The 17,007-nt window shown below is 42.3% G+C and overlaps 3 protein-coding genes across 3 annotated transcripts; 1 reads left to right on the forward strand and 2 right to left on the reverse strand.

Annotated features, from left to right (window-relative positions):
* Positions 1-3,669: 3,669 nt before the first annotated feature.
* On the reverse strand, positions 3,670-15,359 carry LOC102413645. The gene is made up of 3 exons (XM_044924859.2): positions 14,254-15,359; positions 5,923-6,048; positions 3,670-4,554 (listed from the first exon to the last, which is right to left on the reverse strand). Exons 1-3 carry the CDS (start codon positions 14,658-14,660, stop codon positions 4,095-4,097), a joined length of 993 nt encoding a protein of 330 aa, XP_044780794.1. The 5' UTR covers positions 14,661-15,359; the 3' UTR covers positions 3,670-4,094.
* On the forward strand, positions 5,703-6,309 carry LOC102413318 (histone H2B type 1-C/E/F/G/I). Its single transcript, XM_006048016.3, has one exon. It carries the CDS (start codon positions 5,809-5,811, stop codon positions 6,187-6,189), a length of 381 nt encoding a protein of 126 aa, XP_006048078.1. The 5' UTR covers positions 5,703-5,808; the 3' UTR covers positions 6,190-6,309.
* Positions 15,360-16,283: 924 nt separating the features above from the next.
* LOC102413952 (histone H2A type 1) lies at positions 16,284-16,919 on the reverse strand. The gene has a single exon (XM_006048018.3). The coding sequence runs from the start codon at positions 16,773-16,775 to the stop codon at positions 16,383-16,385; it is 393 nt and encodes a 130-aa protein (XP_006048080.1). The 5' UTR covers positions 16,776-16,919; the 3' UTR covers positions 16,284-16,382.
* Between the last annotated feature and the right edge of the window lie 88 nt (positions 16,920-17,007).

Raw genomic sequence — 17,007 nt, forward strand, 5'->3', positions numbered from 1 at the left:
AAATAGAATGTTCAAAATGGCTTTTTTAAAATTCACACTTATGATATACCAAGCACACTGTCCTAAAGAGTATAGATTAGCTCAGCCAAGTGCTCCATCAGAAAATTTGAGATTATGAATGTCAAATTTCAGAACAATTTATTTTGAGGTGGCAGCACCAAGAGCTAAACCAATCACACACCAGCATAAATGAATGAAATTTCAATTCAGTGGACATATCATCACTAAAACAGGCAGAAGAAAGGAAAATATTGCTGTTTAAGAAAAACAAAACAAACACATCCAAAAAAGAACATTAACTTGTTAAACAACACTTGAAATCCACAGGAATACACAATAGCAACTCATAAAGAATTCTCACAGCTTTTTTTAACATTGTCAAATAAAATATACATTTTGAAATAACAAAATTTACAAAAAGTTGCTACAATAGTATCTAGAGTTCCTCTAGCCAGAGTTCCCCTAATGGTGACATCTTATATAGCTATATCATAATATCAAAGGCAGTAATTGACACTGGCAAAGTACTGTTAACTAGCATACAGGCCTTATTCAGCTCTCACAGATTTTCATATTGCCTGCGTGTGTGTGTCTGTGTCTGTCTGTGTGTTTGTATGTGTAGTCTTATGCCATTTTAAAACATGCATCAGTTCATGTAACTATCACCTCAACATTGACACAAAACTATTCTATTATTACCAAGGAACTCTTCAATGTTAATGTTTTATAGTTACATCCACCAGCATCTTCCCTGTCTTGGGGCAATCACTAATCTGTTATTCATCTCAGTATCATCACTTTGAGAATGTTATATAAATGGAATAATACAATATATAACTTTTTAAGATTGGCTTTTTTACTAAGCATTACCCATGTAGACAGTTGCACGTATTAATGTCAATAGCTTCTCATTTTCTTGCTGAGTAGGATGCCATTGTATGGGTGTCTGAGAATTAATACAACCATTGACCAATTGAAAGATACGAACTTGTTTCTAATTTGTAAATGAAGATGTTATGAACAGTTTTCTTTTTCCCCAGCCACCCCCACACCATTTGGTTTGCTTTTAGTATCTCCTGCATGCCACCTGAAAATTACATATTTTTTAAATGGCAGAAATGCTGCTATGATGCCTGGGAGGCTAACAGGCCTTTCAGTCATCACACAGAAATCATACAGCATTGCCATTATTTCTTGAAAATTTGTCTCAAAATTCAAAAACATTGCACTGAGCTATTCCAGCTGTTTCTGAAATCTGACTTCTGGTTTCTGTAGCTGAGGATTTGCTCCACAACAGTCTGTAATGTTTATTAATTAAACTGTTGGTGTCCAGATCCTTTGGTTCCTGCCAGGGGACTAATGTTTTCACTTCTATGCAGAACTATTCACTTAGGGCCTCGAGAGCCTCCAGTGTTGCTTAATCTCCCCAGGCTAGGAGTAAACCCAGCAATAAGGCTGAGATTTCCCATTGCTAATGTCTATAAAACCTGACAGAATACAGAAATCTTGCATTGCTCCATGGTTTATCCTAGGATTCTACCTTTGTTGGAAGAAAGTTGGGAGCTGTTGTCTCATTGGCTCTTTTCCTGAGGATTAATAATAAATGATGACTGCAAACTCTGCCTTAGTGACTACATCATGTTTTTCTTGCAGAGTGCAGACACATTCTGCACAATCTGAGTTTTCAGTAACTTGCTGCAACAAGCTCTAAATTCCTGGAGTGTTGAACATCCTTATTAGTCTGGGCCCCAGATTTGGTGAATTTATGCTCTCCCCATCTGCATCACTAACTGCTGGTGGTGCTGCTGGACACTGAATTCTGGAAATCCCACGGAACCAATGTTTTGGATACCAGATCTCTATTTTTAGTACAGAAAGGATGACTACATTTACCAAATGATGTATTGTTCAGCACAAAAACAAATGGATTAGCGGCAAACTGGTCTCCAGTAGTACTCAGCATGGGTCCTAAAATATCAGTGTGTATGCATGCCACTTTCTGGCTGCTCAAGGACCAGTGCTTTTTATCATATACTACATCATCCCTGGACTTCCTGTCTCAAGGACAGGAAAATTTCAATTATTTTGCCTGATCTAATAATTAAATTACTACAAACAAAGCTAGTGAAGGTGGTGGATTTCCAGCTGGGCTATTTAAAATCCTAAAAGATGATGCTGTTAAAGTGCTGCACTCAATATGCCAGTAAATTTGGAAAATTCAGCAGTGGTCATAGGGCTGGGAAAAGTCCGTTTTTATTCTAATACCAAAGAAAGGCAATGCCAAAGAATGTTCAAACTACCATGCAATTTCTCTCATTGGCAAGCTAGCAAGTTAACGCTAAAAATCATTCAAGCTAAGCTTCAAAAATACGTGAACCAAGAACCTCCAGATGTACAAGATGGATTTAGAAAAGGCAGAGGAAACAGAGATCAAACTGCCCACACCCATTGGATCACAGAAAAAGAAGAAAAATCCCAAAGAAAATACCTACTTCTGCTTCATTGACTTCGGTAAACCCTTTTTGTCTATTACAACAAACTGTGGAAAATTCTTAAAGAGATGGCAATACCAGACCACCTTACCTGTCTCCTGAGAAACCTGTATGCAGGACAAGAAGCAACCTGACCAAGACTGGTTCAAAACTGGGAAAGGAGTATGTCAAGGCTGTATATTGCCACACTGCTTATCTAACTTCTGTGCAGAGTATATCATGTGAAATGCCAGGCTGAATGAAACACAAGCTGGAATCAAGATTGCTGGGAGAAAAGTCAACCTCAGATATGCAGATGACACCACTGCAATGGCAAAAAGCGAAGAGGAACTAAAGAGCCTCTTGATGAGGGTGAAAGAGGAAAGTGAAGAAGTAGATTTAAAAGTCAACATTCAAAAAGCTAAGATCATGGCATCCAGTTTGAGCACTTCAAGGGAAATAGATGGGGAAACAATGGAAACAACGACAGACTTTATTTTCTTGGGCTGGAAAATTACTGCCAACACTGATTGCAACCATGAAATTATAAGATGCTTACTCCTTGGAAGAAAAACTATGACAAACCTAAACAACTTATTCAGAAGCAGAGACACAACTTTGCCAACAAAGGTCCGTACAGTCAAAACTATGGTTTTTCCAGCAGTCACGTACAGATGTAAGAATTGGACCATAAAGAAGGCTGAGCACCTAAGAGTCAATACTTTTGCACTGAGGTGCTGGAGAAGACTCAAGAGTCCCTTCAACAGCAAGATTAAACCAGTCAATCCTAAAGGAAATCAGTCCTGAAAATTCATTGGAAGGACTGTCACTGAAGCTGAAGCTTCAATACTTCAGCCACCTGATGTGAAGAACTGACTCACTGGAAAAGGCCCTGATGCGGGAAAGACTGAGGACAGGACAAAAGGATGAGATGGTTGGGTGGCATCACTGACTCAATGGACATGAGTTTCAGCAAACTCTGAGATAGTGAATGACAGGGAAGCCTGGAGTGCTGCATTTGATGGGAACGGACATGACAGGGACTGAAAAATACAACTAAACCAAGATGACAGATAAGGGGTGGGGGTGGGGGGGTGGGGAGGGGGGGTGGGGAGGGGTGTTGGTAATTTACACAGGAAAGTCACTTAGAAGACCCAAGAAGTAACCAAAGCAGGTTCAATACACACACACACATATATATATACATATATGACTTGTACTTGAAGTAGAATTGTTTGCTTATATAACTTAGCATTTACTTCTCATAATGCATCCTATTATACTGGTTTAAGAATATCTTCACACTACTTGCTGCTTATAGAGGAAGAGGATCACTATTTTCAGGGTTTAAGAGGATCGCATCACTTTTTTTGCTGTTTAACTTTTCGGATTGCAATGGAAGTTTCAGGTGTCAATGCCCTGGTTTTTACATGTAAAACAGGTTGCAAGTCAACTATTTTCCTAGGATTGGTACATGGAACACGGAGTTATGCTCTGCTCCCACTGTTTTGTTAGAGGTTCTTTTGGAGATGATCTACTTTGTGATACAGTTCTTCCAAGTGAAGTTGTAGGTGGCTCTGAAAAGAGCCTTTGGGTTTGGTATTAGTAGTTGGTGTCGACAATTTACGCCCTCTCCCCGCGGATGCGGCGGGCAAGCTGGATGTCCTTGGGCATGATGGTAACCCGCTTGGCGTGGATGGCACACAGGTTGGTGTCCTCGAAGAGCCCCACCAGGTAGGCCTCGCACGCCTCCTGTAGCGCCATCACGGCCGAGCTCTGGAAGCGCAGGTCGGTCTTGAAGTCCTGCGCGATCTCGCGCACCAGCCGTTGGAACGGCAGCTTGCGGATCAGCAGCTCCGTGGACTTCTGGTAACGGCGGATCTCTCGCAGGGCCACCGTGCCGGGACGGTAGCGGTGCGGCTTCTTCACGCCGCCGGTGGCCGGCGCGCTCTTGCGGGCCGCCTTGGTGGCCAGCTGCTTGCGCGGCGCCTTACCGCCGGTGGACTTGCGGGCAGTCTGCTTAGTACGAGCCATCAAGACGAACTGAAAAAACTGTTGCAACTCAAGCCCGGCTCTTCTTGCTCTTATTTATAAAGGCGAAGTCATCCTGATTGGTCCGAATCTTCAAATTTCGCGCGGTGAAAGAAGGAACTGGATAAGCCTTGTGATTGGCTACCAGTTCTCACTTTGGAAAACCTTGATCTTTTGATGTTCTGTATTTTCTCTGTAAATTCTCCATCTATTCACCCTGTATTTTATGTGCTTTATATTTACCTTAATTGGTTTTAATCCCTTTGTTCGAGATTGTTTGGGAAGAGACAAAAAAGAAAGTCCCACAGATCCGCGCCCTTTCAAAAACTCCGTTTCTGAATGTTATTGATCGAGTGCAGCTTCGTCATTTATCAGAGGTTCTAATTTTGAATAAATGTTTTATTTTTGCAATGCAAGTATCGTATTATAGAATTTCCAACCCTTCAACAAACATTGCCATCACTTCCAGACACTGTTCCTAGGAAACATGAAAATACTACCGCTGTTGAAATGTGACGATGCTGCTGCTGCTGCTGCTAAGTAGCTTCAGTCGCGTCCGACTCTGTGCGACCCCATAGACGGCTGCCCACCAGGCTTCCCCGTCCCTGGGATTCTCCAGGCAAGAATACTGAAGTGGGTTGCCATTTCCTTCTCCAACGCATGCAAGTGAAAAGTGAAAGTGAAGTCGCTCAGTCGTGTCCGACTCCTAGCGACCCCATGGACTGCAACCTACCAGGCTCCTCCGCCGTGGGATTTTCCAGGCAAGAGTACTGGAGTGGGTTGCCATTGCCTTCTCCGACGATGCTGAATCTTGGTAAATCTTAAATGTTTGATCAAGCCAAACTGGAAATGCCAATGGCTTAATTCTTAAAACATTTCAGTATTTAGCAAAATTTTATGTTTTTTCTACAATTACTAACTCGGTAACTTAATTTTGGCCGAAAACTAGAATCATAAATTTATATTGGGCTTTTGTCTCTTTAGGTCCACATCGAGGACGAAACAAGGCTCACAAGTAAATATTTAAGTTCAAAACATTAATCCTTTACAGTTTTGAAAACGGAAACTTTTTCTTACCTGGTGGCTGAGGATATCCAGGGTTCGTTCCAGTTAAACAGCCAATCAAGAAATAGAATCGAAATCGCCTTATTTGCATACAACGTTTCTACTGGCTGACTTGATCCAATCAGCGATTGAGATAGATCAAGCATCTATTTGCATAGTAGCCCTACAAATATAGGCCGGCACTATAAGTCGCATTGTTCAGTTTTCTTTGTCAGTTTATTCTGTGTGTCGTTCTTCCATCATGCCTGAGCCGGCTAAATCTGCTCCTGCTCCGAAGAAGGGTTCTAAGAAGGCGGTGACCAAGGCGCAGAAGAAGGACGGAAAGAAGCGCAAGCGCAGCCGCAAAGAGAGCTACTCCGTGTATGTGTACAAGGTGCTGAAGCAGGTCCACCCGGACACCGGCATCTCGTCCAAAGCAATGGGCATCATGAACTCCTTCGTCAACGATATTTTTGAGCGTATCGCTGGGGAGGCATCGCGCCTGGCGCATTACAACAAGCGTTCGACCATTACATCCAGGGAGATCCAGACTGCCGTGCGTCTTCTGTTACCTGGGGAGTTGGCCAAGCACGCCGTGTCCGAGGGCACCAAGGCTGTCACCAAATACACCAGTTCCAAGTAAATGTTTTTAGGAGCTGTCAAACCCAAAGGCTCTTTTCAGAGCCACTCACATTTTCCCAAAGGGCTTTAATACTGGATATTGTTGTAACCTCTAGGGGAAAAGTAATGCTGAATTTCAAAGTTATGAATTTATGATTTTAATTTTTCAGAAAATTTTCTCTTTAGTAATTCTTATAACTAGGTAACTTAATCAGCTTAAAAGAAATGAGCTATTTCAATACAGATAGGCAGACCGTTTCTAACTAGAATAAACTATAAATCTCTGGAGATTGAGGCACAACAGCTATTAACCTTTTCCCTGAGCAATTAGCAACTTTATTTGCTTGTTTCCCTTGTTAGATGTGGCCTCTGGTTGAATTCCTAACAATGGGATAAGAGTAAACTTATATTTGTGGGTCTGGGGCATAATAGCCTCCCAGAAAGACTAGATGCTCTTTCTCTTCCCAGGGCAAAAGTGTTTTAAAAACTGAACAGGGCCAAACTAATGCTAACCCCAATGTTACCAGACCAAGACTTAAGTACAACTTTGGCTTCTCTAGAAATGGAATCTTTACTGTTCAACCAAAAATTGTCTAATCACAGTTAGTCAGACTAACAGACCCCTGTCATCCCCTAAAGCAGCAGTCTCCACCCTTTTGGGCGCCAGGGATCGATTTCATGAAAGGAGGTTTCCCCATAATGGGTGGGGGGACGGTTTGGGGATAATTAAAGCCCATTACTTTTTTTTTTTTTTTTTTGGAGGCTGTGTGCTCAACTTTTTTGAAGTGCTCATTTTTTTTCTTTTTTTAAAATGATTTTATTTATTTTAATTCGGGGCTAATTACTTTACAATATTGTAGTGGTTTTTGCCATACATTGACACGAATCAGCCATGGGTATAACATGTGTCCCCCATACCGAACTCCCTTCCCACCTCCCTCCCCATCTTAGCCCTCAGGGTTCTCCTAGTCCACCGGCCCTGAGCACCCTGTCTCATGCATCAAACTTGGACTGGCCATCTATTTCATATATGGTAATATACATGTTTCGAATCATCCCACCCTCACCTTCTCCCACAGAGCCCAAAAGTCTGTTCTTTGTGTCTCGTTTGCTGTCTCGCCGCATGTAGGGTCATCCTTACCATCTTTCTAAATTCCATATATATGCGTTAATATACTGTATTGGTGTTTTTCTTAATGACTTTACTCTGTATAATAGGCTCCAGTTTCATCCACCTCATTAGAACTAATTCAAATACATTCTTGTTAATAGCTGAGTTTCCATTGTGTATATGTAGCACACCTTTCTTATCCATTCGTCTGCCGATGGACATCTAGGTAGCTTTCATGTCCTAGCTATTGTAAACAGCTCAAGCACATTACATTTAGTGTGCACTTTATTTCTATTATTATTACATTAATAACAGGCATTAGATCCTGGAATAATCAACCCACTTTTCTTCCTAGTATAATTTCCCTGTTCCTGCTCCTTTCTGCCTAGAAAAACCTTTCATTTCATATAGTTCCTCGGAGCTCCTTTCTGTCTGCTAGATTGGCAGCTGCCAGATTCATGAATCACTGAATAAAACCAATAACATTTCTAACATGTAGTCCTTGGAGTTCTATTTTTAACATGTGAAAGCAATGTGTTAAGATAATTGAGATACAAATATAAAAGGACATGGAGGTGGGGGGCATCATCCCTGGTGGGCCAATGGTTAAGGCTCCATTGATTCCACTGCAGGGGGCACAGGTTCTATCCCTGGTCAAGGAGTTAAAAATCCCATGGCCAGGGGGAAAAAAAAAAAAAAGGCACATGTGCTCCAGAATCACTGCTTGGAAGAAAGAGTTGCCTGCTGATCTAGAATACCCTATTGGATCTCACAAAAGCAGAGAATAAACTTGCAATAAGCCTTTAAGGTTGTCAGTTAAAAATAAATAAACCAAAAGTTGAGAATTATGTTTTATTCAGCAGGTATACCAAGGATTGAAACCCATGAGACAGCCTCTCAGAAAGCTCTAAGGGACTATTCTGAAGAGGTAAGGGAGAACCAAGATATATAGGAGTTGGGGGTGGGAAGAGGGAAGCAGGTACTTAAAACATCAAAAAATTACGGTTAATTAAAGAAAACAGACATTTCAAGCTAGTGAATTTTTCATACTTTTCTATGTCTGAGAAGATCCAAGAGTCTGGGCTCATTGAAATCATTCCTTTGATATGTAACTTAACTACCTAGGGCCAGTATCCTATTTTTCTGCATCCTGAATCCACTCAGTGTGCACAGTTGTGGGGATGGGGTGGCAGTTTCAGAGGCTTAAGGCTAGATGGCTGCCACATCCTTTGTTTACTGATACAGCAAGTGACATTCTTCATCTACAAAGTTTGGAAATTTACCTTATATACCCTCCACCATGATAATCTCTATTTTCTAAAAAGTTCAGTTACTTGCTGCTGGATCTCAAACCTTGTAGAACCAGATGGCTAGCAACATTCTTTAGTTGGCAAAGGACAGAGGAAATTTTCTTCCAAGACAATTTCATAGTTATTTGGCAAAACCTGAACAACACCAGTTTCCTGTCCTTCCTTGAACACTGCTTCTAAAAAATTAGAGTAATTAACAGCCTATACACCCTAATGAAAGTCTCTGCATTTGAACTGCAGTCTCTCCCAATAGGAAGGGTTCAGAAGATACATGATCTCTTGCTTCAATGCCAAGAGTCAGTTATAGCTTAGATCAGCACTTGATAACATGCATCATTTTTATCATAAATAAATTTGTTTTCTTTCAAAAAATCATGCGTTTGGCCATCAAATCACCACCATTTTGAAGGTTTTCGTATGGAATTCTATTAGCCATGAGCCAAAAGATGAACAGTTTTATTTATATTTGGAGACTCATTAGTAAATAGCCAATATAATCTTAGAAAATGTACTTATTACAGTGTATAAAGCCTTTTTAGAAATACTACATTTGAATTCTCTTTTCCTGAAAAGTAAAACAATGGTAGTAATTATTTGGAACCTCAAAATATCTTACTTTTGGGACTTCCCTGGTGGTCTAGTGGCTAAGACTCCATGCTCCCAATGCAGGGGACTCAGGTTCCATCTCTGGTTGAGAAACTAGATACCTCTGCTGATAATAAAAATCTCTCATGCTGAAACTTTAAAAAAAAAAAAAAAAACCCATGTGCTGCAACTAAGACCCATTTTGGTTAAATACCCTTTTTTAATCTTACTTTTCATTTTAAATAGTCACAGAATTAATACTCTCCCTAATGACTAGTACTTCTTGAACTAGCTGGCAGTTGTCTCCCTCGGGTTAGTACTCATCTATTTCTGCTCTGGCCTCAGTTTATTTTCTGTGTTGGGGCCAGTGTGAGGAAAGCAGGAGAGACTCTATCTTGAAGCCTGTCATCTGTCTTAAAGACTGGATATGAACTGGGCCTGAAGCCTGCCCAAAAGTGAAGAAACCACTGCTAGTGAAAACCAGGTCTTCTGGAGACTTCCCTCCCTACAGATGACAAATGGAGATTGTAGTTGAGGTCAGGATGCCCCTGTTAGATTAACCATGAAGACATGCTCTCTGATGTATAATCATTGTTCCCCCGCTTTAACCTTGTTTGTTCTCCTAGCACCTACTTGTAAAACTCAATCATATACAACAAAGAGGTTGCTAACATGTAACCAGTCACATAGTGGCGGGTATAAAACTGGACCTCTCAGAAACATCAGGGTCCTTGCTGGGAACTGATTCCCCTTGGACCCGCTGGCATAATTAACTGTACTCCATGAGTGTCCTCCGAGGTGTGTTTTGTGACTCCAGATTCTACAACATCTGAATTGAATGTATTCAGGAAAATGGAGTAAGACTTTGGGGGTGGGGGGTGGGGAGTGGGGGGCGATGTGTAAACTCATTGATGAGCTATCCAGAAACTCCAGCTTGTGAAAGAAGAAGAGAAAGTTGGTTCTATACTGTGGCCATGGTTCCAAGTAATGCTTCCAACATGGGACCTTTGCAATCATTGTTTCCTTTGTGAAGAATGATCCTTCTACAGAAGTATGAAGATCCCACTCCCTTCCAGATTTCATGCCACTGGCTTTCATGTCTCATTTCAGTTGTGAAGTCTTCCCCACTTACTCTATTTAAAATGGCAACTGTCCACTACCCATCTCCCACTCTATGACAGTCCCTAATCCCCTTGGACTCTTTATGTTTTCTTAATCCTCTTGACCTGCCAAAATACTGTGTTTAACTTTGTTCATTTTCTCTCAGTGAACTCCACACAGAAAGATCTCTGCCATGATATGCACTGTTCTTTCCAGCACCTAGAACATTGTTGAGCACACAGTACTCACTCAAAAAGGTTTTGATGAATGGATGGATGAGGTAAAAGGAAAATATGCATGTAACACAAAATGCCTTCCATTCTCTAACCCCAGAGATAAAATCCATGACAGATTTAACAAAATGAACCACTATAGAAGGTATTCCCCTTCACTATGCTTCTGTTTCTTCATCATAGTATTTGAGGTAACATGGCCCCCCCAACCCACAGAGTTATTGTGAGGATTAAATTAAATAATCCATGCAGAAACTCAGGTAGACTTTGACTTTATAAACTCATGAATCTTTTACCAGCTGGACAGCTCCAAAGGCCATTATTGTTAGCATCTCTTTTTGGCAACTGACATAACAATCAAGAGTGCTATATGGACACAGCTTGAATTCAGCCAGATCTGCTACTGACTGAAGGACCTAGTGAAATAAAGCTGGAAAGCTCACCATTTTCCCTTATACAGAAACTCTTTGCCGGGTTCTGAAAGACATTTGAATTCACAACCCCAATAAATCAAGTTTGGTACCTGAGAGCAAACAATTTGCCTGTGGTCATAAAACTAGTAAATTGAAGTATGAATCGACTTTAACTCCAAAGGTTTATATTTTATGAATAATTTTCTCTTTTCTCCCTAACTATAAATCTCCCAGATCAGCCTCTATTTTCAAGGTCTGAATAGCACAAAATGAAGAAAACTGGGCTTTGATTTTTGTGCTGGAGCACAATTGAGCCAACTAAAAACCACTCCAGTGTTCTTGCCTGGAGAATCCCATAGACAGAGAAGCCTGACAAGCCACAGTCCGTGGGATCGCAAAAGAGCTAAACAGGGCTGAGCACACATGCAGTAAGAATAAAGCTGCTGCTGCTGCTAAGTCGCTTCAGTCGTGTCCGACTCTGTGCGACCCCATAGACGGCAGCCCACCAGGCTTCCCTGTCCCTGGGATTCTCCAGGCAAGAACACTGGAGTGGGTTGCCATTTCCTTCTCCAATGCATGAAAGTGAAAAGTGAAAGAGAAGTCGCTCAGTCGTGTCCGACTCTTAGCGACCCCATGGACTGCAGCCTACCAGGCTCCTCCATCCATGGGATTTTCCAGGCAAGAGTACTGGAGTGTGGTCCCATTGCCTTCTCTGAAGAATAAAGCAGAACCTGATTAAATGATAGAAAAGGACACAAAAACTCCTGTGTTCAACTTCTCTCAAGTTCTTCCATTTCACTCAGAGCAAATGCTAAATTCTTTACAACGGTATACAAGCCCCTACAGGATCATGCTTCCTTTCATTTCTCTGCTTTTTAATCTCCTCCTACAGTGCCCAGCCCTTTCCACATAGCCACCCTAGCTCTTCAGCATTTCTTCTTCCTTTTACCCCAGCTTGCCTCTTCACCTTTCAACATTTTGCTGAGATAAATGGCTTCTTAGTGCCATCTTCATTGGTTACCTTACCTAAATTTCAACTCTTCATAAGAATCCTTATTCTTGCTTCATTGCACTCATTTATTACATATATTTGTTTATCTGATTTATTGTTTATTCCAGAGTCAAATATAAATTCCATGAGAGCAAAGAATTTTGTCTGTTTGGATCTCATCTGAGTATATTCCCAATGCATAGAACAGCATCTGGTACTGTTATAAACTCAATAAATATATGTGGAATGAATTAAAATTTTATCAATCTTAGATATTGTTTGTTGAGAGTTATCATGACATCATAATTAGGTTTTAAAATGGTAGATGTATATTAAAATGCTACCAGAGGAAATGATATAATTTCCTCAACAGTCATCAAGGCAACAATCAAGGTAGAAGAGGTATAGATAAAACATATTTGCCCGGTGTTGGTGATGTTAAGGATGGGTAAACTTTTATCTGTACTTCCATATATTCTCAAATGTTGCATAATAAAAAAATAATAATAATTGAGAATGAAATTATATGGGCGATAGGAGATAAATTGATAAATAAATTTTTAAAAGACTATGGAGAAGTCTTTAAAAGACCATCAGAAAGCCCAAATAGGACATTGTGCTGATCTGTACAGGAAAGGCCCAATGTGAAGACAGAAGTCAGACACGACTGAGCAACTAAGCACAGCATACACCACAGATGTAGAATAATACTCCTTGAAATATCCCTGCTGCTACTGCTAAGTCGCTTCAGTCGTATCCGACTCTGTGCGACCCCATAGATGGCAGCCCACCAGGCTCCCTTGTCCCTTGGATTCTCCAGGCAACAACACTGGAGTGGGTTGCCATTTCCTTCTCCAATGCATGAAAGTGAAAAGTGAAAATGAAGTCGCTCAGTCGTGTCCGACTCTTCGAGACCCCGTGGACTGCAGCCTACCAGGCTCCTCCGTCCATGGGATTTTCCAGGCAGGAGTACGGGAGTGGGGTGCCATTGCCTTCTCCCTGAAAACCTGGTAATGTCAACTGCTGAAAGCAGCTCCATTTCTCAATATGCTGTTGGCTGTGAAAGTTGCTTGGTCATGTCCGACTCTGCGACCCCATGGACTACAGTCCATGGAATTCTCCAGACAAGAATACTGGACTGGGGAGGCTTTCTCTACTCCAGGGGATCTTCCCAACCCAGGGATTGAACCCAGGTATCCCACAATGTGGGCAGATTCTTTACCAGCTGAGCCACAAGGGAAGCCCATTTCTCAATATAGACTCACAATCTCAATATAGACTCAGGTGTTATGTGCAATTTCTTGAAAGAAATTTCAATTTATATAAATAAATGTAGTTTACTAAGAGTTCACAGTATGCCTTTCTTGAAGAGACCAAAAATACCATCCCTCACCCTACTCCACGCTTAATTTAATTTTTTAAACATGACTGACAAATAGACTTCTGAAACTAGCATTCATAAATCAGCTGCGGTGAACTTCGTACAATGTAGACTGTGACTTAGTAGACATGAAGGGTCCGAAAACCTAACATTTCGAGCAAATTTCCAACTGACGCTCATGCAGCTGTCACAGACACTTTATGAGTGGTGAAATTGTAGAAGTCAGCATGGCTCTTCCTTGAGTACTGCCACCAATAAGCTTATCAGAAATACTGATTGGGTGATCTTTTTTTATATAAGTCGCTGTCAACAAAAGTGCCCTGACTGCTCTCTGTGTAAAATGACCTTTTATAGGGAAGCCAAAACTGTCTCACTTTGAACCTGGCTGTGATTGGAACTGAGCAAATTGAGGTTTCAGAAACAGGCAGCAAAAACAAATGCTCTAGTTTCTCAACTGTCAATGCCCAAATATGTGAATATAGCTCTAAAAAGGATAAACAGCAAACCCACAATCACCTCCACCCATATTCAGCCTTTTGTTTTCTATGTGCTCAAATAACCCAACCTGACACTAACACTACGTGAATTTTTGCCCTTTCCAAACTATATAAACACGACTTATTGTCAAGTTTAATAATCCCCCAGTTCACCTGCCTAAAGTCCTCATATTCCACTTCCAAGACAGAAACCAACTTACTACCTTTGAGTAACTTCTGCACACTACCTATCAACAGTATATAAAGCCAAACAATGGGAAGCGCAGTAGATCCTTTTGTATGTTCACTAGGTACCCCTTAGAAATAAGCTGACCAACTATTTAAAGATGCCCAGATTTAAATCTGCTTGCATCCTGAACCAAAACACTCAAGACGCTCAATTTTAAATGACAGCTGTTTTAAAGAAATTGTGGGTGGCTCTTAGAAGAGCCTTTTTCTTTGGAGTGAGGCAGTTGAAGCTTTACGCCCTCTCCCCGCGGATGCGGCGGGCAAGCTGGATGTCCTTGGGCATGATGGTGACGCGCTTGGCGTGGATGGCACACAGGTTGGTGTCCTCGAAGAGCCCCACCAGGTAGGCCTCGCACGCCTCCTGCAGCGCCATCACCGCCGAGCTCTGGAAGCGCAGGTCGGTCTTGAAGTCCTGCGCGATCTCGCGCACCAGCCGCTGGAACGGCAGCTTGCGGATCAGCAGCTCCGTGGACTTTTGGTAGCGGCGGATCTCTCGCAGGGCCACCGTGCCGGGGCGGTAGCGGTGCGGCTTCTTCACGCCGCCAGTGGCCGGCGCACTCTTGCGGGCCGCCTTGGTGGCCAGCTGCTTCCGCGGTGCTTTACCACCGGTGGACTTGCGGGCTGTCTGCTTAGTACGAGCCATGGCGATACAAAGAAAAAAAGACTAGATGTATCGAGAAAGACATTCCGTTTATATATACTCAGAAACAGTCTGATTGGTCTTACTCTAGTTCAAAACTCCCGCGAAACAAATCCATTGGCTGAAGAGTCACTGAAGTGATTGGTCAATTTCTAAAGATTCTGATTGGATGAATTGGTTCACTTTTCAATCCTTTTTGTTGAAGTCTGCTCTCCAAAGGAGCTAATATTCTAGTTCTAAATTCAGGGCTTCTCAAACTGTAAATAAGGAACCACTTGGACATCAGGAAAGATGCCTGTTCTGATTCAGATCTATGTAATGGGGCTGAAATTCTGAGGATCAAGCTTTAGAAACAGGTTTACTTGTATTCTTTTTTTTTCTCAATGGTTATTTTTCTGTTCTGAATTCAGATTGCCTTGGACAACCACTTCCTGGCTCCATTAGGAAATCACAGGGAAAGCGACAGGCCAGAGGTGAGCGGCAAAAATGCGAAGAAAAAAAGAAGAAAATCATTGACTTTCCCGTAGTGGCCAAATGGGATTTATGCTTCAGTTTGTTATAGCAGAAACTAGTAGCCTCCATTTTAGACTCTATTCTTTGAGCCCACTCTGACAGATGGTTTTCTTTCTTGCTTACCCACACTTTGAAAATGATTACTTTATGGTTAGAATTTACTAACAACCAGCGAAGCTAATTTTGAAATTTCCCTGTGAAAAAGAGCACAAATTTGCATCCTTACCGACGGCCCTATTTCCCACTCCAAGACTGTAGACGTTTTCCAGTAGTCATGTATGGACGTGAGAGTTGGACTATAAAGAACGCTGAACGCCGAAGAACGGATGCTTTTGAACTGTGGGGTTGGAGAAGACTCTTGAGAGTCCCTTGGACTGCAAGGAGATCCAACCAGTCCATCCTAAAGGAAATCGGTCCTGGGTGTTCATTGGAAGGACTGATGTTGAAGCTGAAACTCCAATACTTTGGCCACCTGATGCGAAGAGCTGACTCATTTGAAAAGACCCTGATGCTGGGAAAGACTGAGGGCAGAAGGAAAAAGGGACGACAGAGGATGAGATGGTTGGATGACATCACCGACATGAGTTTGGGTAGGCTCCGGGAGTTGGTGATGGACAGGGAGGCCTGGCATGCTGCAGTTCATGGGGTCGCAGAGTCGGACACGACTGAGCGACTGAACTGAATTGAGATTGTATAAAATTCCTTCCTACTCTTTTTCAAGGGAGGGCAGAGTCAAAGCAATAAAAACTACCATTTTCTACTTCACCCTAACTGTCGCCAGGTTTCCATTCGGCACCAGTGAACAGAAATTGATTTATTTGAAAAGCCCGCACTGATCTCGGGGGTCCTTTCCTTTTGCTGTTTCAAAAGACCGTAGCCTGACATTCCAGGCTACCACCACTAATTTGTTTTCCTTTTCTCAAGAGAAACAGCCACTCCAGCTTTTGTAAACGTTACCCTTGCTGTTGAAACTACCATTTTCCTGTATAAATTCATTTTCCTGAATCACATTTGGAGCACTCCCGTCAAGAAGAAAGGATAACTTCGGGTAAACATGCTGTACTATCTACCCAGTAGCTTCAATGTAAGTATTACAACGCATACACGGAGTACTGTTGTTTACGAGCTCTTTTAAATGTGACAATGTGGATGGCTCTTAAAAGAGCCTTTGGGTAAAAGGTTGTAGCGACACACACTGAGATCTAGGTAGGTTCACTTGCCCTTGGCCTTGTGGTGGCTCTCAGTCTTCTTGGGCAGCAGCACCGCCTGGATGTTAGGGAGGACGCCACCCTGAGCGATGGTGACTTTGCCCAGCAGCTTGTTGAGCTCCTCGTCGTTGCGGATTGCCAGCTGCAAGTGACGCGGGATGATGCGGGTCTTCTTGTTATCCCGGGCCGCGTTGCCCGCCAGCTCCAGGATCTCGGCTGTCAGGTACTCCAGCACCGCTGCCAAATACACCGGAGCACCAGCCCCGACCCGCTCGGCGTAGTTGCCTTTGCGAAGCAACCGATGCACTCGGCCCACGGGGAACTGGAGTCCTGCTCGCGAAGAGCGGGTCTTCGCCTTAGCGCGTGCTTTGCCGCCCTGTTTTCCACGACCAGACATAATGAAACACCAGAAACAGGCTGAGACCCAGACAAATGAATCCTGAAGGCACCAGAAGCTAGGTAATTATACTCTCTGGTGGTTTGGTAAAACAGCCTATGCGATTGGCTAAACACAAATCCAAGCCAATCAAAAGCCAGATCTGAAACAACACCTGCTAATTTACATAGGGAGCTTGTAGTGAAAAGGTCAAATTATGTAACGGTGAGCTAAGGGAAGAGCCAATAAGAGT

The sequence above is a fragment of the Bubalus bubalis genome, chromosome 2, assembly GCF_019923935.1.
Source record: "Bubalus bubalis isolate 160015118507 breed Murrah chromosome 2, NDDB_SH_1, whole genome shotgun sequence".
Taxonomy (NCBI): domain Eukaryota; kingdom Metazoa; phylum Chordata; class Mammalia; order Artiodactyla; family Bovidae; genus Bubalus; species Bubalus bubalis.

Bases quoted from the DNA above. Each gene is read 5' to 3' on its own strand.
- LOC102413645 (XM_044924859.2), bottom strand. From the start codon at position 14,660: ATGGCTCGTACTAAGCAGACAGCCCGCAAGTCCACCGGTGGTAAAGCA. The intron at 6,049-14,253 runs GTAAAGCTTCAA...GTAATGCGCCAG, and splicing joins CGCATCCGCGGGGAGAGGGC to GCGCGATGCCTCCCCAGCGA. The intron at 4,555-5,922 runs GTAGCTCTCTTT...TTTATAAATAAG, and splicing joins ACCTTGTACACATACACGGA to AGCAAGAAGAGCCGGGCTTG.
- LOC102413318 (XM_006048016.3), top strand. From the start codon at position 5,809: ATGCCTGAGCCGGCTAAATCTGCTCCTGCTCCGAAGAAGGGTTCTAAG.
- LOC102413952 (XM_006048018.3), bottom strand. From the start codon at position 16,775: ATGTCTGGTCGTGGAAAACAGGGCGGCAAAGCACGCGCTAAGGCGAAG.